Source organism: Podarcis cretensis, assembly GCF_951804945.1.
Source record: "Podarcis cretensis genome assembly, chromosome: 14".
NCBI classification, from domain to species: Eukaryota; Metazoa; Chordata; class Lepidosauria; order Squamata; family Lacertidae; genus Podarcis; species Podarcis cretensis.
In genome coordinates this window covers 46,184,631-46,209,206 of record NC_137183.1, presented here as the reverse complement: position 1 = coordinate 46,209,206, position 24,576 = coordinate 46,184,631, and the positions used below count along the sequence as shown (strand labels likewise).

Genomic DNA, 24,576 nt, shown 5'->3' with positions numbered 1-24,576 from the left:
GAGTATTAACATTGGTTTTATTTTTCTACCACCTCCTCTGGCTGCTGTAGTTTTCTGCATCTTCTGTATTATGATTGTTTTCTGGCTGCTTAGGAGTTCTGTATTTTGCCCAAGGGTGTGGTGTTTCTTCTGCCTCCATCCACTTCAGCCAGCGGAAGTAGTAGGCTCGAAAGCCATTAATTTTCTCCAGGTAATAGTCCTTTGTTTTGTACTGCAAGAAGAAAAGGAGGAGAGAATTAACACTCTGTAACAGCAAGAGAAGATTAGTTCTATTCTAAGAAGTGAGAAACTGCTTCTTACTACATGTCAGGAGCTTACATACTGTATTTTTCGCCCTATAGGACGCACCGTCCCATAAGGCTCACCTAGTTTTTTTGGGGGGGGAATGAAGGGGGAAAATTTTATCCCCCCCCCCAGGTGCGGGGCTGTGGCAGGGGAAGCCCGAGCTTCCCCTGACCCCAGCCCCCAGAACAGGCAACTCTCCATAAGCCGCGGGAGCCTGGCGCCGGGCTCCTGCGCCTTGCGGAGAGCCGCGCGAAGTCTGGAGAGCTAGAGGGGTCGGTGCGCACCGACCCCTCTCGCTCTTCAGGCTTCAGCGAATGCCTGCATTCGCCCCATAGGACGCACACACATTTCCCCTTCATTTTTGGAGGGGGGAAAGTGCGTCCTATGGGGCGAAAAATACGGTAATCTTTTGCTGCTTCTATTTGGAAGGGGTGGAGAAGTGTGCTGGTATTAAAAGTTTCTGTAGAGGGAAGACCACAAGCAAGTGCTTAAACTCTCTTCTGCTGGAATCAATGGGGTCTAGAAGTGTTACCAGGTCTGGCTGCTACCAGTTGTGTTTGGTGGTCTCTCAAAGAGCACAGGTGAGATAAACTGAAAACTATTGGATTTCTCATGTTTCATCAAATAGCCCTAGGGTAGAAATTCATTAAACAAATTAGAGGGCTGTAGCTAATGTTGCCCATACCCATTAAAATTAGTGAACAAGTCATGTCCATAGACTTCAATGCGTAGGAATATCACTGAATACAACCCAAAGGTGTATAAACATTTCTGCAGAAAACACACAGTATCAGTGTTGAATTAAAACACGCAATAAATAAGCTCATCTAACCTCTCACCTTGTCCCATGGTCTGGGTAAATAGTACATTTTCAGCTGTCAACTGAAATGAATACCATTGGTGCAAGACACACTTCAGAACTTGTATGGAGAAGACCTTTATCCAATTAAGTAGATGCTGGTATAATGGCCTTTCTTTAGATACTGTATACTTGCGGTCACTTAGCAATCCTATACATTTTTCTTCCTCAACCTGGTGCCCAACCATTATCCCTGACTACTAAATTATGCTGGCTGGGGCTGATGAGAGTTTGATTGCAAATACCTGGAAAGGAATATTTTGGGAGAAGGCTGATGCACACTTAACTGGGTGCAATCTGGGTAAATGTGCAGAGGACACAGAACTGCAAGGGTGTTCAAAGACCTGTGCATATAATATGTAGTCTTAATTTTCTCTTTTGAGTATAAATCGGCTTCTGCAGAAAACAAAAGGTTACCTCACCCTATCAAAGTTAGGAGGATACTGGGCTGCAAACTCCAGCTGGCGTAGGACAACTTCATTTGGAGGAACACGGTTTCTACTCATATCTGCGAGGATCTCTGTGAGGTAGGCATAGTCCAGTCTCTTCACAGCTGCAGTTACAAGCGCACCATAGATCTGTACATTGGGATTTATTCCAGAACGCTGAAAAACACAGCCCCAAACTGTCAGATAAAGGTAATTCTGAAGTCCTTACACATGTAGGAGTTTCACAGTATACCAAGATTACTGCCAAAGCCAGGGAGACAGGGATTTGCAAACTACACAACTGATTGCAATGGCCACCTACAGGAAGGCTGAAAGACAAGATCCCCTTATGTTAACAGAACTCATTAACATGTAGACATCAAAACCACCAGGTCTTCCGCATGCAGAACAGCTTCAAAAGCTTGAGTTTTCTGTACCTTCATGTCTGAGAGTAACTGCAGTCCATCCTCTTTTTTGCGGCAGGCTATTGCCAAGTTGCAAAATGTCTGTAGATTGGGAGAAAGTCCCTCCTTCAGCACCAGGGGCAGCAGGCTCTGTAATATACAAAGGCATGTGAGAACAGCTGTCCAGATTACCTGTTCAAGTTCATGCTAAGAGGAGGTGCAATGTGTACGAATGAAGTTAACTGAACATTGGAAGCTGCCTTACATTCAGTCAGACCACTGGCCAATTAAGCTCAACACTGACAGGATTTCAGACAAGGTTCTGTCCCAGTCCTACCTGGAAATGGATTGATCCTGGGACTTTTTGCATGCAAAGTACTTCTTAGTCATCACTGTTCTCCAAATGTTTTTGGCCTACACCAGCGGGTGGGCAGAAAATGTATCAGGTTCTGGTAAAAAAACAGTAGTTCCTGCAAGACTGAAGACCGTCCACCCCTGACCCACACACACTCATATGCCCGTGATCCTACCTTTGCTCCTTCCAGATCTCCTCCTTTGCTCTTCTTCCTCACCAAGGTGTTAAAAAAGGTTATATCTGGTTTCACGTTGTGCTCCTCCATCGCCGTCAACAAGGAAGACTCTGACTGGCTGTTGGGCTGCACCAGCTCAGCTAGCAGTGTGAAAGTTTTGATACTGGACGTGGCACCATCTTCCTTCATTTTCTTTAAGAAACCCTCCATGTTCCCAATGAGTGCCAGTCTGTCGGAGGGGGTTGCCACCGTCCCTAAGGAGATCACATTTTCGTTGGGCGGCTGCGAGTCCAACAAGTTGGGGAAGTTGAAGGAGGCTTTGGAAAAACACAGAGTGTTTGTTTCTGCCGCATCTGGAGTCATCTGTTTTTTATCAGAGATCCCTAAATCCCTGGGTGCAGCAGAATCTGGCAAAGTAGAGATATCACGAGTCTCTGCCTTTGCACAATTGTCATTTTTGCTTTTGCTTTTTTGGCTATAGACTTCCTGCTCAGGTTTTCTGTCCTCCTCCGGGAACACACATTTTTCCAACATCTCCACATCAAACTGCATTGCAGCTCCAGCATCTATTTCCTTTCCTCGCCAACCCTTTGCCTTCCGGTGTTGCTTACCAGCTTCCAGTCTCAGGATAGCTGGGCTTTCTTTGAAAGTTCCTAGCAACAAATTGGAAGCTATACGGGGGTCACCAAGGCCGCAGTCTCTGGCAGCACCGAGCATCAAGTTGTAGCTGTAACTGTCGGGTTTTAAGTTCAGTTTAAGCATCTGCTGCCAAACCTGTTTTTGGAAAGAAAAGTCAGGGCAGAGAAAAGAGAAATGTACCCCAGGTGATCCATATAATTACAGTTTTAACACTAATGGGAAACAGACAAGTTGACCCTAAATGTGTTCACTCGGCAGTAAGCCTCAGTATTCAGAGGAATTTGTTTCTTGGGATTGGAGCCTGGAAGACAGCAGTTGTCTCCAAAGCCACTTAGTAGCTCAGTTTGCACATTACCGTAAAACAGTGTATACTTTGAAAGCACCAATCTCATCCATGTTGCTCGTCCCTCACAGCATGCAGGAGAAATGGACCATGATTCCTGGCATTGGGTTATGTCTGAAATGGGGTCCGTGGTTTGTTTAGCTCCAAACAAACTATGAGCAATAAACAAAGCAGCCTGTGGGGGTAGCTCAGAATCAGGTCTGCAAGCTGGATCCTATCTCCTGCCCACCTCCTCCACAGTACAGGTTGTGTTCTGAAGGCAAATGTTTTAACATACCATATTTTTCGCCCTATAGGACGCACTTTCCCCCCTCCAAAAATGAAGGGGAAATCTGGGTGCGTCCTATGGGGCGAATGCAGGCTTTCGCTGAAGCGTGGAGAGCGAGAGGGGCCGGTGCGCACCGACCCTTCTCGCTCTCCAGGCTTCAGGAAGAAATCCGCAGCCTAGGCAGCCCTGCGGGAGTTCCCCTCAGGGCTCCCCACGCTGAGGATAGCAGCCTGCTGCCCGGCGGGCGGATCGCCCTGAAGCAGAGTGCCCCGCGCGCCGGACAGACATCCGCAGCATGGGGAGCCCTGCAGGAGTTCCCCGCAGGGCTCCCTACGCTGCGGATAGCAGCCTGCTATCCCGCTGTTCCTCGACCTGGTTCAGTTTCCCCGACCTGCTTTTGGGGGGGAAAATAAAGGGGGTAAAATTTCCTTTATTTCCCCCCCAAAAAACTAGGTGCATCCTATCGGACGGAGCGTCCTATGGGACGAAAAATATGGTAATCATGCTAAGTAACTGCAAATGACATAATGGTGATTAACTAAAGAGGAACACATTTTCTCTTGTCTTTTTAAAAAGCAACTCAGAACTGACAGCACAACCTCACAATCATTAGCATGATTCTTTCAAAAAAATTTGAGATGGTGTTTAATTGTTTTAAATATGGTTTTTATTTGATTTTAAATTATATTGCTTTAACATTTTGTTATCTACTGCCGTGGGTTCCTTTGGGAGGAAGGCTGGGATACAAGTTTAGCAATAAAATTAATCTAAGATGTATATAGCTCCCTAGTTCTATTAGATACATGGAAATTTAATGATTACAACCAGAGGAAGCACTTGCGTAAGAAAACCAGCCAGAATGAATGCAAGCTTGAAGCTCTTTGTTGGTTTGCTCTGCTGTAAAGAGGAAAGGAACATACAGACCTGCAAGGCATAGCGAAACCCATTCTCTTTGTCTTTTATGCACCCCATAAGCAGGAAGTTGAAAGTCTCTGTGGTGACCGTATGGCCTTTGTGGACGATTTCCTTAATTTTTAAAAAAGGGATGAATACAGTAATTTCATTCCACAATAGAAATCTTTAATAAAACATTCACTCTTTTGTAGCTCAAATGGAAAACATCTCTCTTTCTCTCACTCAGATCATAATAATAAAAAGATTCAGAAAAGTCTAAGAAGGCCAAAAGTGACACTTTCAAATTAAATTAACCAAGGTACAAATGTCCATCAATACTGTGTTCACAAATACTATTGCTGAGGTCAGCTGGGAAAGCTAATTTCAACCTTGTACTGTAAGAAACTAAATACCATGCACTGTCTAATTCTCTTTAAGATCAGAAGCAATACTTTCATTATTCCACATTCTAACTTATTGGCAAACAGGAGTTTTTAGTTGGATTTACATGCCTCTCTGTTCCAAACCAGACCAAAAATCAGCAGGAGACAGACATGTTTACAAAAAAGGAACTAACTAAAAGCAACAGAATCTCTGCCGATTTACCAATTTGTGAGGAGTGGGGGTGGAATTTTATGGGAAATCAGAAATTTGTCTATGATAAGTAATGCTCAGATAGTGTATCTTGGTTAAAATGATGGTCTGCAGATGACACCAAACTGGGAGGGGTAGCTAATACCTCAGACGATAAAGTCACCTTGAATCCTGATTCTAACAGATTGGAGAACTGGCCCAAAACTAACAAAATGGATTTCAACAGAGATACATGTAAGGTTCTGCACTTAGGCACAAATAACCAGATGCACAAATATAAGATGGGAGACACCTGGCTTGCCAGTAGTACATGGGAAAAGGATCTAGGAGTTTTAGCAGACCACAAGTTTAACAGGAGTCAACAGTGTGATGCACCAGCAAAAAGAAAAGCTAATACACAGGAAATAATAGTATCATGCTATTCTGCTTGGGTCAGACCCCTCCTGGAGTACTGTGTCCAGTTCTGGGCACCACAGTTTAAGAAGTATATTGACGCTGGAACATGTGCAGAGAAGGGTAACCAACATTGTCAAGGACCTGGAAAGCAAGCCCCATGAGGAACAGTTGAGGGACTTGGGTATGTTTAGTATGGTAATGAGGAGACTGAGAGGAGATAAAATAGCTATCTATTTCAAGGGCTGTCACATGGATGGTGGAGCTTTTTCTGCTCCTCCAGAGGGTAGGACCCGGACCAGTGGATTCAAATCACCAAAAAATGAGATTCTGACTCAACGTATTTCAGCTGTTTGATGGCAGAATGGACTGCACTCCTTTCATTGGAGGTTTTTAAGCAGAGGTTAGATGGCCACCTGCCAGGGATTATTCAGATGTGATTCCCGCATTGTAAGAAATTGAAATAGATGGCCCTTGGGTCCCTTCCAGCTCTACAATTCTATGCAAATCATTTTAAGTATTTGGAAAGCATTCTGAAAACCTGGAAACAGAAGTAACAACTTTGTCTGAAGCCAACACTTTCATTCCCACACCCTGCAACATTTCACAATCCTGTGCACTGTTTACATTTTGCAGTCTCCCCACCTCATGCTGTTTGTTTGAAAGTGTTGGATGGGCATTTACTACAAGCTCATGCAGTTTATTTCCTTGAGGATAATATATGCCACTTTCTGCTACACAGTTCCTTGCATAGAAAACCACACACAGAGATTAAAACAACCCAAATTTTATACCAGAAGCTTCTTTACCTTCAATATGTCAAAGCACACCCGGAGATCTGCACAGTGGGCACACACTTTCAACAGAGAATGGTACGTGACTATGTTGAGCTCAATGTTTTTGTTCAGTAGTTGCTGCCGTAGCCTAAGAGCATGTTGCAGGCCCGAGTCCTTCCAGGGTGACTCTGCACAGGCGTTAAACAGGGCTGTGTACGTGGCGTCAGTCGGAGTCAAGGCTCGCTTCTTCAACTGCCTCCCAAGAAAACAGCAATAGATACGCTTTATAAAAATACTCAAACAATTATGCGGTATCAGGAATAGAACAGATACTCGGTGAAAGTATCGTAATGCACAGGAGTCAATTATGCAAATCCCAATTAGACAGAGAGGACTTGTATATTGAATGGAAAACCTTTAAAGAAAATATTGCAGGTGTCACAGACTTCTAGCAGGAAGCGCAGAGAGCCATACTTCCAAGCACTCGATGGAGTCACTATTAAGATGGGAGGATGTAATGGGGATTCAATTATGGGGATTTAAATTAAGAAAATAAAATAATAAACCCTGCAAGGTATGTCAGTCCACCCATCCTATTAGCTAACTGCAAGAGTCACTGCCAATACCTTCACAGCCCTTGTGTTTCCTCTGCCATATGCTGTTCATCGTGCTATAGAATTAAAATAAAATGAAAATTCCACATGGCTATGTGATTTCTACTGCAAAGAATCAGAGGGAAATCCCAGGCATACTTGCTGACTTTATTTTTTAATTTGACGCATCATAGGCCATGAATTTGCGTTTTCTTGTCAGTTTAGAAACTTGGCACAAAAACACACCAGGATGCTGGCTAATGGGATGCCTGTTGAATGAACAAATGGAAGGCGAGATCTGCTTTTGACTTAGCTCACTAGAACAGGGCTGGGGAACCTGTGGCTCTCCATCTGTTGCTGGACTCCAGCTCCCATCATTCCTTATCATACTTGTCATGCTGGCTGGGACTGATGGGAGTTGGAGTCCAACAACATCCACAAGGCCCAAGGGGGTGTGCTGGAGGGGTGACATGACGCAGCTCAAAAGCAGCAGGTGAGATGGATGCACCTTTCTCCACGTGAATGAAAGATGCCCCCAAAACCTTCTCAATAGCACTTTGCAGGAACATTGTCTTTCAATTCTTCTCTGGCAACAAGAGTTCCCTAGTTCAGAGATGGGGAACCTGGGAAACTCCCATCAGCACCAGCCACACTGGGTGGTTTCATACAAAAACTACCCCTGGCTTGGTTTTCTGACAGCAGCTCTCTTCCTTATGTGAACGAAACCAGAGTACTTACATCGTTATAGAGCTTGAATGCCTTCTTCACATAGCCAGCTCTGCCACAACCACCGATCAGGACAGTGTAGTTGCTCTCTTCTGGCCGAACACGTTCCTCCTTCAGCATCTGTACCTCAAACAGGTTCAATGCCTCTGCCAGCTACAGTTAAGAGAGGACAACTGTGAGGACGCAGCAGGACCTGTTGCTACTGCAGGGCCTGGAGAACCTTTCTCAGCCCAAGACCACATTCCCTTATGGGCAACCCTTCCATGGGAACAGATGTCAGTCCCCACTGGCAATTTAACGTGTATATTTGGATTAAACATGGGCTGGTTCCAGGTCTGAATAGGTTGAAGATGGCTGCACAAGATCACACTGCTCATCTAGCTCAGGAATTGGGAGGTGCAGGCAGAAACCTTGTCTCCTGATCCCACCTCTACGGGCCACGTGTGGCAGGTGGGCATCACAGTGGCATTGGATGACCCATTTTTGTCAGCATGGTTTGACACCTTGTTTCGCCAGCCTCAAGGATCAGCTGGTCGTTGGGTTTTGCAAAGCGCTGTGCACAGACAGGGTTTTGCCAATGTCAATGATATGGTGTTGGGTATGGGCTTGGCTAATATTAGGCCTGTGGACTGAAGGCTCCTTAACCCTGATCCAGCCCAATATTGTCAACTACACTGACTAGCAGTGGCATCCCAGAGTCCCTGGCAGGTGCTCTATTCTAGCAGTGAGCAATGGCTTTTCACTAGCTATGCAAGTCTATTCAATACTCTTGCAATGAAAACAGCTGAGATAATGACCTTGCCTTCTTTTATCAATGCCTTGCACTTCAAGAAATACCAATACGGAGTGTTCCTGGGACCTTGTCTGGGTTTTGGTTCCAATTCTTCCTCTTCCTCCACTTGGCTTTTGAGTTGCAAATCGTGAAATTCTTCAGAAGCTTTGTGAAAAAATTGTCTAGAAGAAAATTTTTGAGACAACAACCCAAAGCCTTCGTCGTCATCAAATTTCTCTTCTTCATTGCTGGCTGTTTCAGAGGTGGGGGCCGAGTGTGTCTCTTTCGGATCTCTCCTGTGTAACTTGTAGACCACTGGGGATGAACTAAAAGGTCTCAAGGCCAGAAACCTGAGATGATGAGCATTTCTAGGCCCTGCCAAATGTTTCTTTGAAATGGACCTCAATCTGGAAGTAGAACACAGCCAAGGATAGAAAGAACCTCTCACAGTGAAAAGGCCTGTAGGGAAGCAATGGTGTATCAGCTGCAAAGCCATTGTGGTACCCGTTTTCGTCACCTTGTTCTCCGATTAGACGGCCATCTCCTAGAATCCAAATCCAAAACATTTATATATCTGTATCCTCACTTTTCTTCAAAAATAAAAAAATAAACAAACCTGCAGTGCCTTCTGTTAAACATTAAAACAACGATATATCGAATTAAAACAAGATCATAGAAAGTAAACACAGAACTGATCAAATTGTTGTATCACATCAGGGATGGGGAGCCTGGGGCTCCCTAGATCTTGCTGGACTCCCAACTCCCATCAGCCAGCTAGGCCTACAGCTAGGAATGTTGGGAGTCCAGCAACATCTGGAGGGCCACAGGTTCCTGATGGGCCTCTGGAGTTCAACAGGTAAGTTAGTCATAGCTACAGGACTGAAGCCTTAGTTAGGTACGTAATTTATAATTTTGAGTTTATTGTACTTTGCATGTTAGCTTGTTCCTGCTTTTATGCTGTGTTTTCAATCTGTACTTTCCAATACAGTGGTGCCCCGCAAGACGAATGCCTCGCTAGACGGAAAACTCGCTAGACGAAAGAGTTTTCCGTTTTGGAGGTACTTCGCAAAACGAATTTCCTATGGGCTTGTTTCGCAAGACGAAAATGTCTTGCGAGTTCCTGCGGTTTTTTTTCCTCCCCCCCCCCTTTTTCTAAGCCGCTAAGCCACTTATCCGCTTATCCGCTAAAAGCCGCTAATAGCGCTAATCCGCTAAGCCGTCAATGGGCTTGCTTCGCAAGACGAAAAAACCGCTAGACGAAGAGAAACACGGAATGGATTCTTTTCGTCTTGCGAGGCACCACTGTATATAAAAAAAAATTAACTGAGGCCCATTAATTTAAATGGGTCTATTTTGAGTAAAACTTAACTACATGCAACGCTTTACCTATATACTATTATATGCTGCTCTGAAATCTGTTTTGATGAAAGGTTAAGTGTGGAAACATTTCAAACAAAGCTTCTTATTTTACATGCACCCACTTGACTGTTTTGACTGGTGGAATTGGCAATACTGTAGGTTCCACCATAATACCCATTCCATATCTGTAACAACTTGAACTTTTAGTGTGGTAGCACCTGCACTTTGAAACTCCTTGCCTATGGAGATCAAGCAGACGTCTTCATCGCACTCTATTCGTCGCCTGCTGAAAAGAACATTCCTGTTTAGAGAAACCTACCCAGGTGCTTAGAAATAAGCTTGCCATATGTCAGGAAAATTCCTGACATGTCCTTGTCTTTGGGTATAAAAAATGGCGCCAGGGGGCAAAATGTCAGGGAAAACTCGGGTGCATGGCAACACGATGGAAAAAGCTCAACAATTTTGCAGGTGTCAGGAATTCTAGTTCTAGTATTTAAACTTTGAAAGTAGGGTTGCATTCCCCCCCCTCCATTTTACTGTTTTCTCTTTTTGTAAACTGCTTTGAGGGTGTTGCTGTTGGGGTTTTTTTTTTTTTTTACAATCAAGCAGTAGGTAAGTTTTACGAAACAAATGAACGAAGCTTCTCAGGGCTGAGGGAAGAAGCCCCCCACCTGATACTTCTAGGCAGTGGTGTTTTCCCATCAGATGTCAAGGAGATGAAGAACTACACAGCCTTTAGAAGACCTCTGAAGGCAGCCCTGTATCGGGGAGGTTTTAAATACAGTATTTGATGTTTTATTATGTTTTATTTGGGGGCAACCCAGTCAAATGTTCGGACTATAAATATAATCTTTAAGATAATATTTTAGGTTTATATTATGTTTATTTGACTATATACTCTATATTTGACTTTCTTCAGATTGTTTTATTTATGTTTTATTGATTTAATATGCTGTAAACCGCTTTGAGATTTTTCTTAAAATTATAAAGCGGTATAGAAATAAATAAGGATCACTGCCTTGCCGTGGCGAAGGGGCTTGAATAACTCGGAGGAGCTATGAGCTATGCCGTGCAGAGCCACCCAAGATGGACAGGTCATAGTGGAGAGTTTTGACCAAACGTGATCCACCTGGAGCAGGAACCGGCAAGCCACTCCAGTATCCCTGCCAAGAAAACTCCATGGACAAAGACAAAAGGCATATAAAAGTCATGACGCTGGAAGATGAGCCCCTCAGGTCGGAAGGCGTCCAACATGCTACTGAGGAAGAGCGGAGGACAAGTACAAGTAGATTCAGAGCTGATGAAGCGGCTGGGCCAAAGCCGAAAGGACGCTCAGTTGCAGATATGCCTGGAAGCGAAAGGAAAGTCCAATGCTGTAAATAAAAATATTGCATAGGAACCTGGAATGTAAGAACCATGAACCTTGGTAAGTTGGATGTGGTCAAAAATGAGATGGCAAGAATAAATATTGACAACCTGGGCATCAGTGAACTAAAATGGACGGGAATGGGCGAATTCAGTTCGGATGACCATCATATCTACTACTGTGGGCAAGAATCCCGTAAAAGAAATGGAGTGGCCCTCATAGTCAACAAAAGAGTTGATGCAATCTCAAAAATGATAGAATGATCTCGATACGAATCCAAGGCAGACCTTTTAACATCACAGTAATCCAAGTTTATGCACCAACCACTGGTGCTGAAGAAACTGAAATTGACCAATTCTATGAAGACTTACAACACCTTATAGAATTGACACCAAAGAAGGATGTTCTTCTCATTATAGGGGATTGGAATGCTAAAGTAGGGAGTCAAGAGATAAAAGGAACAACTGGCAAGTTTGGCCTTGGAGTTCAAAATGAAGTAGGGCAAAGGCCAATAGAGTTCTGCCAAGAGAACAAGCTGGTCATCACAAACACTCGTTTCCAACACCACAAGAGACGACTCTACACATGGACATCATCAGATGGGCAGCATCGAAATCAGATTGATTATATTCTCTGCAGCCAAAGATGGAGAAGCTCTATACAGTCAGCAAAAACAAGACCTGGAGCGGACTGTGGCTCAGATCATCAGCTTCTTTTAGCAAAATTCAAGCTTAAACTGAAGAAAATAGGAAAAACCACTGGGCCGGTAAGATACAATCTAAGTCAAATCCCTTATGAATACACAGTGGAAGTGAGGAACAGGTTTAAGGATTTAGATTTGGTGGACAGAGTGCCTGAAGAACTATGGATGGAGGCTTGCAACATTATACAGGAGGCAGCAATGAAAACCATCCCAATGAAAAGGAAATGCAAGAAAGCAAAGTGGCTGTCCAAGGAGGCCTTATAAATAGAGGAGGAGAGAAGGCAAGCAAAATGCGAGGGAGATAGTGAAAGATACAGGAAATTGAATGCAGTTTTCCAAAAAAATAGCAAGGAGAGACAAGAAGGCCTTCTTAAACAAGCAATGCAAAGAAATAGAGGAAAACAACAGAATGGGAAGAACCAGAGATCTGTTCAAGAAAATTGGAGATATGAAAGGGACATTTCGTACAAAGATTACCATAATAAAGGACAAAAGTGGTAAGGACCTAACAGAAGCAGAAGACATCAAGAAGAGGTGGCAAGAATACACAGAGGAATTATACCAGAAAGATACGGATGGCTCGTACACCCCAGGTAGTGTGGTTGCTGACCTTGAGCCAGACATCCTGGAGAGTGAAGTCAAATGGGCCTTAGAAAGCACTGCAAATAACAAGGCCAGTGGAAGTGATGGTATTCCAGCTGAACTACTTAAAATTTTAAAAGATGATGCTGTTAAGGTGCTACACTCAATATGCCAGCAAGTTTGGAAAACTCAGCAGTAGCCAGAGGATTGGAGAAGATCAGTCTACATCCCAATCCCAAAGAAGGGCAGTGCCAAAGAATGCTCCAACTACCGCACAATTGCACTCATTTCACACGCTAGCAAGGTTATGCTTAAAATTCTACAAGGAAGGCTCAAGCAATATATGGACTGAGAACTCCCAGAAGTGCAAGCTGGATTTAGAACAGGCAGAGGAACCAGAGACCAAATTGCAAACATGCGCTGGATTATGGAGAAAGCTAGAGAGTTCCAGAAAGACATCTACTTTTGTTTCATTGACTATGCAAAAGCCTTTGACTGTGTCGACCACAGCATACTATGGCAAGTTCTTAAAGAAATGGGAGTGCCTGATCACCTCATCTGTCTCCTGAGAAATCTCTATGTGGGACAAGAAGCTACAGTTAGAACTGGATATGGAACAACTGATTGGTTCAAAATTGGGAAAGGAGTACGACAAGGCTGCATTTTGTCTCCCTGCTTATTTAACATATATGCATATATCATGCGAAAGGCTGGGCTGGATGAATCCCTAGCCGGAATTAAGATTGCCGGAAGAAATATCAACAACCTCAGATATGCAGATGACACAACCTTGATGGCAGAAAGTGAGGAGGAATTAAAGAACCTTTTAATGAGGGTGAAAGAGGAGAGCGCAAAATATGGTCTGAAGCTCAACATCAAAAAAACGAAGATCATGGCCACTGGGCCCATCACCTCCTGGCAAATAGAAGGGGAAGAAATGGAGGCAGTAAGAGATTTTACTTTCTTGGGCTCCATGATCACTGCAGATGGTGAAAGCAGTCATGAAATTAAAAGACGCCTGCTCCTTGGGAGAAAGGCGATGGCAAACCTAGACAGCATCTTAAAAAGCAGAGACATCACCTTGCCAACAAAGGTCCGTATAGTTAAAGCTATGGTTTTCCCAGTAGTGATGTATGAAAGTGAGAGCTGGACCATCAAGAAGGCTGATCGCCGAAGAATGGATGCTTTTGAATTACGGTGCTGGAGGAGACTCTTGAGAGTCCCATGGACTGCAAGAAGATCAAACCTCTCCATTCTTAAGGAAATCAGCCCTGAGTGCTCACTGGAAGGACAGATCCTGAAGCTGAGGCTCCAATACTTTGGCCACCTCATGAGAAGAGAAGACTCCCTGGAAAAGACCCTGATGTTGGGAAAGATGGAGGGCACAAGGAGAAGGGGATGACAGAGGATGAGATGGTTGGACAGTGTTCTCGAAGCTACCAGCATGAGTTTGACCAGGGGGTCACGAAGAGTCGGACATGACTAAACAACAATAAAAATAAAATAAAAAACATAAAACTATTATTATTGTTACTATTACTCTTCTCAAGAGCAAAGTGAGGATCAGGCTCCATGGGCTTTGCTGTACTCCAATTCCAGTCACCCGTGGCCACTGTGCTGCGCTGGCTGAGGCCGACTCGGGGACCCTCTTACACGGCCGAGGCAGAAGGAGCCTCCATGAGGCGCCACGACCACCTCCTCCCTCCTCCTCCCCTCTTTATTGCGCGCACGCGCACACGGGCCGCCACTCACCCGCCAACGTCCCCTCCACGCGCGAGGCAAGACCTCCCGCTCGCGACTCCCGACTTCTCCGCACACCTCGGCCTCTTACCGTGGTAGGCGGAGCTTCTCGTTCGGGCTAAGGCGATAGGCCGAGGAGCCACCCCCAACCTCTGCGCGAGAGCCGATTGGTTCGCTCTTCCTCCGCCTTCTTCTTTCCCCCCCCCCATAACAATGCTTCCGACTCTTTAAGCGAGGGGAGGCGGGGCCGGAAAGAGGAAAGCGAGAGAGAGAGACAGAGACACGCACCATGGCTGCTCGAGGGACTTTAACCTCGCCCACCCAACTGAAGGGGCGGGTCCTAGTCTTATTGGCTGAGCCGGAGAGCGAAGGCGGGGCGTGCGGATGCGCGTGCGCAAGTCCCGCAGCTCCCAGCATCCCTCGCGAAGGCCCGTCGCGTTTGGATTGGAGGGAGCTGGTGTCCCTCTTAGTCGCGCGCGCACACAAGCGTTAGGCTCCTCGCTCGCCCCGCCCTTTGGTTTTACCTCAGTTTTCCCTCAGAGCCGAAGCGCCTCGAGGGGAGCGGAGATACTTCGCTTCCTCGCCCAGTTTGCCTCCCTCGAACGCACAGCCGCCGCCGCCATGCAGGAACTTATCGCCAGCGTGGATCACATCAAGTTCGACCTGGAGATCGCGGTGGAGCAGCAGCTCGGGGCGCAGCCTCTGCCCTTCCCGGGCATGGACAGTACGCGAGGGGGCGGCGGAGGGAGGGAGGGAGGTCAGGGAAGGCCGCAGACCCAGATTTGCCCCCCCCCCATCTGTTCTTCCCGTTGGAATTGAAGAGGGAGGCAGAGGCATACATTGCAATTATTATTATTATTATTATTATTATTATTATTATTTCCAATATACTGAATAGGGGCCTTCGAGGGAGGTGTTAACTTGCAGGACACGTCACGGAAGGGAGCCAGAGCAATCCTTGTTCCATGCGGACGTCGTATAATTTTTGCTGCTGCTCCTAGGTTTTGAGGGGTTTTGTTTTGTTTTTAAATCTTCTTTCAGAGTCTCAGTGGGATTTAAGTGTTATCTCAATAAATTGTATCAGTTGTGTGGTTTACCATCCCACAAAAACACATTTTGGAATAACCCCCCTCCCCGCCCCAGAAGAAACTTCTACTTTCAGGGATAGGTCCTGTTGAATTTGGCAGGGCTTATTTTTGAGGAAGGCAGTGTAGGTTTGCCCTGTGAGTCACTGAAGAGAAGACGGATGGATTAAAATATGAATCAAATTTATTTAAAAGGGGGGAAAGTGAACCTACTTGTAACCCCAATGTAGGAAGAGCCCTGTTGGAGCAGGCAAAAGGTCCTGTGTAGTCTGGTTTCCTGCCTCCGGTAGCAGCCACCCAGATTCCACTGGAAAAAACCCCAGTAGCGCATGAAAGCAACAGCTTTCTCTTGCTATTGTTCCGTAGAAAATGACTCTGATACACTGACTCTTGATTCCAGAAGTTCCATGTAGCCATCATAACTATGTGGCGGTACTCTCAATACTGGATTACTGCAGTGTACAGTGGTACCTCGGGTTACATACACTTCAGGTTACATACGCTTCAGGTTACAGACTCCTCTAACCCAGAAATATTACCTCGGGTTAAGAACTTTGCTTCAGGATGAGAACAGAAATTGTGCAGCGGCAGCAGGAGGCCCCATTAGCTAAAGTGGTGCTTCAGGTTAAGAACAGTTTCAGGTTAAGAACAGACCTCTGGAACGAATTAAGTTCTTAGCCCGCGGTACCACTGTATTTTTTGTGGGTCTGTCCAGAGGCTCCAGCTGATGCAGAATAGAATGGCCAGACTGCTGACAGGACCACCTGGCCAACAACATGCAACATCATTATTAAAAAATCTGTGCTGGCTGCCTATCTACTACTGAGCCAGGTTCATTGTATACATTTACAAAGCCCTGAAGAACTGAGATCCAGAGTGCCTTCAGGACTGCCTGAGCACTTATATCCCAGCTCATTCCTTCAGATCATCTGCAGGAGTATTGTTAGCTGCCTGCCCTACCCTTGAGTTGGTGAGGCTCATTTGACATTGACACAAATTATGGTCTTTAGTGTCATTGGTCCTGTGCAATACTCTGCCAGTAGAGCTTCGGCAGCTGCTTTCTGTTTCAACTTTTAAACACCAGCTGAGAATGTTCCACCAGGCTTACGTAGGCAATTAAGAATACATATTTCCATAATTAGTCGATGAGTCTCTGATTCTAATTTTTGTGTGTTATTATGTATACAAATTATATAAGCCACTTTGCTATTTTTAATGCTATAGCTGTATATAAATCTTGTAATCAATAAATAAATGACTAGTTGCTGTTGATAGTGCCCTCCATCAATCACACTTATGTCATACTTTGTGTTTTACTCTGTACTTAATAAAAGGATGCATTGTATGGTTTTAATTTTGGCCTGTTGACTGATAAATTAATGATGGTGGTAGACTAGTGAGTAAAAGCAAAGATGCAGCTTTGTAGGATTAAAACGATATTTGAGAAGTCAGTTGCTAAAGTGCAAAGGAAATATTTTTTTAAAAGGAAAAAAGTGGATCCATAAAATAGTATAGTCACAGCTGTAAAATTTCCATAAAACTGCATCAAAAAATGCCATCAAAAATAATAACTTATTTACTTGCCCCCAAAGCTGCAGTAGGAAGCATAATAATAACGGCTAGCATTTATATAACACTTTAGAGAATTCAAAACAGGCAAGCTTTGGGTGAACAAAATAGGTAGCCAGCTTAGTACAAACTTGTCTTCATGGTGCATGTGGGCTTTCAAGTTATCCAAAACATTCTCAGGCTAAGGGAAGAAATGCTAGGAAAACCTTTTCTGGATTTCTACTTGTTACATAGCTATGAGAGGCTCAGGAACACTGTGTATGTTGCCCCAGCAGTTCCTGTCAGTGCTGTGACAATCTGAATATGGACTATGTGCTCAGCCATAAATTCATTAGATGATACTGGCTAAATTTCCATCTGAAGACTTGAGTGATTAATTTGTATTTCATTTTAATAACGCAACTGTTGAAACTACAGAGGTGTGGGATATAGGGAGCTTCATTGTGAATCTCTTTTTCCACAGAATCGGGTGCAGCTGTCTGTGACTTTTTTTTAAAAGCGGCATGTGGAAAAGGTAAGCCACACCTGCAAATTGCTGTGCTAGAAAAAGATGAAGCAAAGCCAATTAATAAACCACAGTCCTTTATTATGAATCAGTAGTTAGTCTTTATTTATATACTGCATCAGTGTACGTAGCACTTGACAGAGAAACAAGGAAGTTTGTTAGGTAGAATCATAGAGTTGGAAGAGACCACAAGGGCCATCGAGTCCAACCCCCTGCCAAGCAGGAAACACCATCGGAGCACTCCTGACATATGGTTGTCAAGCCTCTGCTTAAAGACCTCCAAAGAAGGAGACTCCACCACACTCCTTGGCAGCAAATTCCACTGTCAAACAGCTCTTACTGTCAGGAAGTTCTTCCTAATGTTTAGGTGGAATCTTTTTTCTTGTAGTTTGGAACCATTGCTCCGTGTCCGCTTCTCTGGAGCAGCAGAAAACAACCTTTCTCCCTCCTCTATGTGACATCCTTTTATATATTTGAACATGGCTATCATATCACCCCTTAACCTCCTCTTGTCCAGGCTAAACATGCCCAGCTCCCTTAGCCGTTCCTCATAAGGCATGTGGACATAAGATGTACAAAACTTTGTAGAACTAAAGGGCCTCCAAGGAGACTTATCAATCCCTGGTACAACAAAACCACTTTTTTGACCCCATTGACTTACAAACTGAGGTGTCAGAATAAAAGTAATACATTAGGATCTCGTGGTTTCCAACTCCTATGATTTTTTGAGAAGACATGATTTTCTGTTCATGGACCCTCCTTTCATTTTGACATCTCTTCGTCATCCTATCTGCCTAGAAGACTCTACAAGGGAAGAAGTTGTTTCTACCATGTTAGTTCTGCATATGTTAAAGGGTAAAGGGACCCCTGACCATTAGGTCCAGTCATGGCCGACTCTGGGGTTGCGGCGCTCATCTCGCTTTACTGGCTGAGGGAGCCGGCATACAGCTTCCGGGTCATGTGGCCAGCATGACTAAGCTGCTTCTGGCGAACCAGAGTAGCGCACGGAAACACTGTTTACCTTACCGCCAGAGCGGTACCTATTTATCTACTTGCACTTTGAGGTGCTTTCGAACTGCTAGGTTGGCAGGAGCAGGAACCAAGCAACGGGAGCTCACCCTGTCGCGGGTATTCGAACTGCCAACCTTCTGATCGGCAAATCCTAGGCTCTGTGCTTTAACCCACAGTGCCACCCGCGTCCCTTCTGCATATATTATCTATGAACAAATATGCTCTGTGAGCCAAACATGTTTATTTGACCTAAAGGAAAATTGTAAGACCTGCCTTGATGCTTTCTACCCATAATTCAGATGGGGTGTGTGTTAAAGAGCATTTGTTTTATCTCTTGTTTTCTGCACAATAGGAGGAATGTGTCCCTTCCGGCACATCAGTGGCGAAAAGACAGTGGTTTGCAAACACTGGCTACGAGGGCTGTGCAAGAAGGGTGACCAGTGTGAATTCTTGCATGAATATGACATGACTAAGATGCCAGAGTGTTATTTTTACTCAAAATATGGTAAGAGGAAATATGGTATCTGCGTGAGTTTTACTGACACTGTGAAGGCTTGCCTTATACAGAGGAAGTCACTCAATACAAATAGACATTTATGAAGCACTTTAAAATGTTGAGGGTACTTCACGTATATTGTCTCAGCAATCCTTACAATAGCTCCATAAATTAAGGTCAGTACTGTATTACAATTCCACGAGGAGATGCTTGCCTAACACCACCCACTGATGACAGAAGTTTGCAACTTTGTGATGTATAAATTTTGATATTAGATTCTTGATACAGATTTTGCTGTAGCTGTTTTATGTATTTATCCAATGGCACTTATTCTCTATATAGAATGTACCAATGAATAATTCGATCCTGGTGTTCCTGCATTGTGTAACTCTCATGCGTATCTCCCACATTGTGTAAAGCACTGAATCACTGCATTCCATGCTTATCTGACCCTGGAGTATTTTTTTGCAGCTGGTCAGAATGTTTTGCTAGGACAGTTTTAAGTTAGCACTGGAGTGTTAAACTAGCATCTCCTTGAAGCTTTCCTAGGCCATGTGGGAATGGAATGTCATAGTTCCTTTCTGAAGGCCTGGTTGTCAAGGCAACTGTGCAATAAGTGCAAAAGCTGAATGAAGGGAAGTTGCTAACACAGTGGAGCCTGACATTTTACATCCTTTGATGTTTGCTTGATGTTTTATGATGTATGGCTATGTGTGTAGAACTCTATAAAAGCTTTGCTCTACTGTTCAATCAGAGCAATCTTTCTAACTTGCAGTTCATTGCTAACCAATGGTTAGTGGGCCTGTCCTATTGAGCAATACCTTTTCTATTGTCTTTTATTTAAAGGTTGGTTCCCTCACCTGGGCAAGAACCAGTGGTTTAGAAGTAAATTCTTACTACATTTGTAATTCCATATTTTGGTTGCTATACTGTACTGTCCTAGGTCTCCATAGACACATCAGCCTTGAGTTGTAGTTTGGGTCATGTGAAATCATACTGCTTCACACATTTTGGGGTCATGTATTAGGATTGGCAGTAACACAAGGGAACAAGATAAGTTACCTTGCAGTTCTCGCCAATAGGAGCTGGTTTTTGAGCTAAACGTAACTTGCAGTGAACATTAAATTCTGTATTTTATTATGCTGTCTGGTGCAATTTGGAATTTCTCTTCCCAAGTGTTTATAGGACAAAATAATCAAAAATGTGTATAACCCTTGAGTGCGGGCATATGGTTGTACATTGAGTAGTTCTGTTTGAAAATTTGCACTTTTAGTTATCATTGTTTCATGATGTGCTGTGCTGTCCATAACGTGCTGTGCTGTCCATAACGTACTGTGAATTCCATAATTTTCATATGCCTTATTTGTTTTGGGTTGCACTTGAAATGAATAAATTATCTAAGTGACACCAACTTTGTGGTGATTTAGTAAAGGTAAAGGGACCCCTGACCATTAGGTCCAGTCGTGGCTGACTCTGGGGTTGCGGTGCTCATCTCGCTTTATTGGCCGAGGGAGCCGGCGTACAGCTTCCGGGTCATGTGGCCAGCATGACTAAGCCGCTTCTGGCGAACCAGAGCAGCGCACGGAAACGCTGTTTACCTTCCCGACGGAGCGGTACCTATTTATCTACTTGCACTTTGACGTGCCTTCGAACTGCTAGGTTGGCAGGAGGTGATTTAGTATAACATAAGTAAAAACCTTAAATTGTCTTCATTCTGAATAGGACTCTTTATGCTTAACTTTTTAGAATCTTTATTTATCTGGCTAGAGAAGGTTTACACTACCAGAAGAAAGCCAAGATTCTAGAAAGCCAAGATTCTTGCGATAGCAAAAGATATGCATTCAAGTTTTTCCTGATGCTGTAACATTGTTCTGGGAAAACTGTTTGATCCTGATGCTGATGCATAATGCTCTTTCTCTCTTGGTTGGTCCAGTAAAGTGAGTGTTTGTCTACTGCAGGGGAATGCAGCAACAAGGAATGCCCATTCTTGCACATTGACCCAGAATCTAAGATCAAAGATTGCCCTTGGTATGACAGAGGTTTTTGTAAACACGGTATGTATACCTCATATTTGTGCTGATGGCTGTGTAGCTTGCTAGCCTGCATCTGTGTTGACTTCCAACATATATTTGCTTTGCGACCATAATGTGAAGCTGCAACACCTTGCATCTTGGGAGAGTCCAATCCCTGATGTCTGGCATAAGAGTTGGCTGCTTAAGAATTTGTCTTCATTTCTGGGAAATTTCTATTTGTGGTAGTGAGAAAGTCTCTGAAAATGCACAATCCTTGTAGCTTGAATGGTCAGAAATCACAGGTAGCCTTGGTTGGCTCGGCTTTGTGTGTATACAGCAAGCCTTGTGTATCCTGAATGTTTCCTGTGTTTGCATATAACAGATATAACCATAAAATCTTTTATTGCAGGCCCCCTCTGTAGACACAGACATACTCGGCGTGTTATATGTGTGAATTATCTGGTAGGCTTCTGTCCAGAGGGCCCCACTTGCAAATTCATGCAGTGAGTATGCTCCAGGATTATTTCTGCTCTTTTATGTTTCCCCTTTAACCTTATACATCATAACTTCTATATCATACACTTGCATATATTAATTTCTTTGAAAGTTGCCCCAGGCTCATTCACAAGTGTCACAGGCTCATCCACCATGCCCTCTGCCATTCAAATGTAGCCTGGAAATCTTTTAGGCTGGTTCTGTGGTCAGAATATTCCTCAAATGAGTGATGAGAAAGTGCTGGACTCTTCTTTTTCAGGTTGAAGAAAACATTTTAAACCCATTTCTGAATAAGCTCCATAGTAGTAAGAGAGAAAGACATGGGAGATTTAGAAGCCAGAAAGTTGGGAAAGGTTGAGGAAAGAAAGTTCTGCAGAGCCCTGTCAATGCTCTGTTTTCTGGAGCTAAGATACGATCCATATGGGAAGGGCCTCTTGTACACTTGAAGGTCTCAAAGCTTGGCCCTGCCTTCTGGAACAGCTGGGAGGAGAGCCAGTGTAGGATTAGGCCCTCCTTCACTGTCAGAAAACACATGGAAGTGAAATGGTCTTGGGAAACGATTACTGCATTTCACAAATATATTTCTTAACCTACTGAGGCTTGTGGCTTCCCAATAAGGCAGGCTTGCACAGAGTTCAGGTTTTGCTCAGGGTGTTTTGCTATCATACTTGAAAATGGGAAGATATTGTCAGGTTGACAGTATCCCAGAGTTTTGACTTTCCCTAGCAGCATGGGGTATGGCTTGTTCCCAAAAGTTGTCTCAAGGTGTTAGCCCTGTAAGCATCTCTCAATTTGGCTGGAGGAGAAAGTACCTCATGCTTCTTTAGCCTTGAGGGTGGGCTCTTCCTCAAGCTGCTCTGGTTGTTGGTTACTGGCCTCTGAATGGTTTGGTTGGGGAGAATCTGTTTCTCCTTCCTGTACTAGTGCTGTATGTAGAAAATACTTTCTCATTGCTGTAGTTTCTGTATCCAAGCAGCAAAATGTAGCATGGAGAGGAATTATTTTCTGTTGCTCAGGACAGGTATGGATTATGAAGCTGTAAGGGGGAGGTGTCAGTGGTTTGAGGGTCAATTTGATCTTTGTATGTTTCCTTATGTACACTTTCTTTTTAAATTAGCCCTCGATTTGAACTTCCCATGGGAACCACAGAGCAACCACCGCTGCCTCCACCAACACAGCCACAACAAAAGGTATGCAGTACCCCAGTTAAATCTACAGACTTCTGCAGCATCTTCTGAATGCCAGAGGGTTAAGGTTGTTGAAATAGTTGAACACCAAATATACAGTTTATATCCTTCGGAGAATAGAAATCGCAAAGCACCATTGTGAAATCATTGAGAGGAACTTCTTTTTTTATTTGAAGGGTATATCTTTTTATGCACCATTGGTGTTCCATTCTCTAGTCAGATACTGTGGGAATTTCTTGCTGTCTGAAGGTTGGATGTTACAATCTGCATTTGTAGAAGCCTTGGCAAATAGAAACATTCTTGGGGGTAGTTGCATTTCAATCATGGTTCAGGGCTATGGTACTTTTTTCTGAATTGATCAATGTGTGGGCTGCTTTTCCCCCTCTCAGCAAAATAACAATCCACCACTACAGAGGTCATCATCCCTCATCCAGTTAACAAGTCAGAACTCTTCTCCCAACCAGCAGAGGACCCCACAGGTCATTGGAGTTATGCAGTCTCAAAACAACAGCATGGGGAACAGGGGTCCTCGGCCATTGGAACAGGTCACCTGTTATAAGGTAAGCTGAAGCCTGCAGGTTGTAGGGGCAAGAATAGTCTGGGGAATCTTAAGACTCTGCACCCCAAATCCTGAGTTTTGAAAGTGAAATAAACATAGTTGCATTTTATTTTCATACATCCAAGCGGAGAGTGTTGTTTCAGCCTACTTTGAAAAATAATGGGATTTAGGGACTTGCACTACTTTGCATTATTACATATAAGCATCTAAAACTTCCAAGCACTCTACTGTAATGTTTAAGAAGACAGTCCTTTAATTGCAGGGATAATCTAAAAAGGAATGTGTAAGAGTATGAAGCAGCAAAGCAATGGATAGGTATCGAATAAGGAAACTCATCTCTGTCTTGGGTACCTGCTTACACCTTTGTGAAAACACCTTTGTTAATATCGCTACACCTCTGGAAGTTGTTGCAATGGAAGGCAACAAAGTTGAATTCCATAGTTCTCAAGTAAAAAACTTACCCAGATACAATTATCTGTCTCCCAAAGTATGTGTGACAGGATGGGTAAAGAATTCCCCTCTATCTATATCAGCAATGACAATTTTCTGGCTGATGGTCCTGATTTGCCCTGCCAGGCTGATTGGACCAAGGCATGCCCACTTGTTACCTGATGTGGCTTTGAACAGTACCAAATTCAAGCTGAGGTTGCAAATGAACATTACTTAAAGCCATAGATTAAATTTAGTGCTGTTTAACATTTGGCATCTTACTCTGTTGTCACTGCTTTCAACAGGGATACCAACCACTTCCGAAAGCAGCACCACAGGGAAAGGCACCAATTCAAAGTTTCAATCATATATAAACTATTGACTTCCAACCTTGGGAGCACTTTAGGAAGAAAAATAGGTTCTGTGCTTATCATTTGCATTCATGCTAATGTTTTTATTCGAAGCTTTTAACTTCCTGCATTTTAATAGCTTCATTTTTTTGTCCTCTCTCCAGTGTGGTGAAAAAGGACATTATGCCAACAGATGCACCAAAGGACATTTGGCATTCCTTAGCGGACAGTGAGCCAGCAGCACCTTTTTAAATGTGAGGGCCGAGTTTTGCCTGAAACCACATTGAACTTGTTGAGCCATCTTTTCCCCCCAGTGACTAAATGAAAAGGACAGCCTACTGAGGACTACTTACCCACAACCTCTTTTTTTGTATTTCATTTGTTTTACGTCTTAGAACATAAGTGGTGCCTGCCTTTATTCAGACTGCCTAGCTGGGAAGCAGGCTGAAGAAAAGCTTAATACACAAGCCTTCTTCCGAAATAGAATATTTGGAATAGGCACTCCTTGTTCCAATATCCTTGGCTTGGAAGTCTTTCATTTTTTCAGCAGTCCTTGGCTATGGGTGGAAGGTGGGAATTAGCTCATGAGATGTCATGAGTTGCACAGCTTTGCTGTGTTCTGCA

The 24,576-nt window shown here is 43.9% G+C and overlaps 2 protein-coding genes across 4 annotated transcripts; one reads left to right on the top strand and one right to left on the bottom strand.

Annotated features, from left to right (window-relative positions):
- PTCD1 (pentatricopeptide repeat domain 1) lies at positions 1–14,891 on the bottom strand. 3 transcript variants are annotated; one of them, XM_079953793.1, is made up of 9 exons: positions 14,779–14,891; positions 8,530–9,048; positions 7,745–7,885; positions 6,447–6,665; positions 4,681–4,782; positions 2,507–3,280; positions 2,010–2,126; positions 1,567–1,749; positions 1–211 (listed from the first exon to the last, which is right to left on the bottom strand). In XM_079953793.1, the coding sequence occupies exons 2-9, from the start codon at positions 8,998–9,000 to the stop codon at positions 26–28; spliced, it is 2,193 nt and encodes a 730-aa protein (XP_079809919.1). In that variant the 5' UTR covers positions 9,001–9,048; positions 14,779–14,891; the 3' UTR covers positions 1–25. The 3 variants fall into 3 exon arrangements, with proteins under 3 accessions (XP_079809919.1, XP_079809917.1, XP_079809918.1); XM_079953791.1 differs by lacking the exon at positions 14,779–14,891 and adding an exon at positions 14,267–14,406; XM_079953792.1 differs by lacking the exon at positions 14,779–14,891 and adding an exon at positions 14,168–14,266.
- Positions 14,845–24,468, top strand: CPSF4 (cleavage and polyadenylation specific factor 4). Its single transcript, XM_079954013.1, has 8 exons — positions 14,845–14,978; positions 17,372–17,422; positions 18,777–18,929; positions 20,879–20,974; positions 21,342–21,435; positions 22,545–22,617; positions 23,004–23,174; positions 24,117–24,468. Exons 1-8 carry the CDS (start codon positions 14,876–14,878, stop codon positions 24,183–24,185), a joined length of 810 nt encoding a protein of 269 aa, XP_079810139.1. The 5' UTR covers positions 14,845–14,875; the 3' UTR covers positions 24,186–24,468.
- Positions 24,469–24,576: the final 108 nt, after the last annotated feature.

Excerpts from the sequence above, each read along its gene's own strand:
- PTCD1 (XM_079953793.1), bottom strand. The coding sequence starts at position 9,000 with ATGGCTTTGCAGCTGATACACCATTGCTTCCCTACAGGCCTTTTCACT. Across the intron at positions 6,666-7,744 it reads CATTCAAGCTCTATAACGAT|TTGAAGAAGCGAGCCTTGAC; the intron begins GTAAGTACTCTG and ends CTTGGGAGGCAG. Across the intron at positions 2,127-2,506 it reads GAGATCTGGAAGGAGCAAAG|AGCCTGCTGCCCCTGGTGCT; the intron begins GTAGGATCACGG and ends TGTATATTACAG.
- CPSF4 (XM_079954013.1), top strand. The coding sequence starts at position 14,876 with ATGCAGGAACTTATCGCCAGCGTGGATCACATCAAGTTCGACCTGGAG. Across the intron at positions 14,979-17,371 it reads GCCCTTCCCGGGCATGGACA|AATCGGGTGCAGCTGTCTGT; the intron begins GTACGCGAGGGG and ends CTTTTTCCACAG. Across the intron at positions 18,930-20,878 it reads TTATTTTTACTCAAAATATG|GGGAATGCAGCAACAAGGAA; the intron begins GTAAGAGGAAAT and ends TGTCTACTGCAG.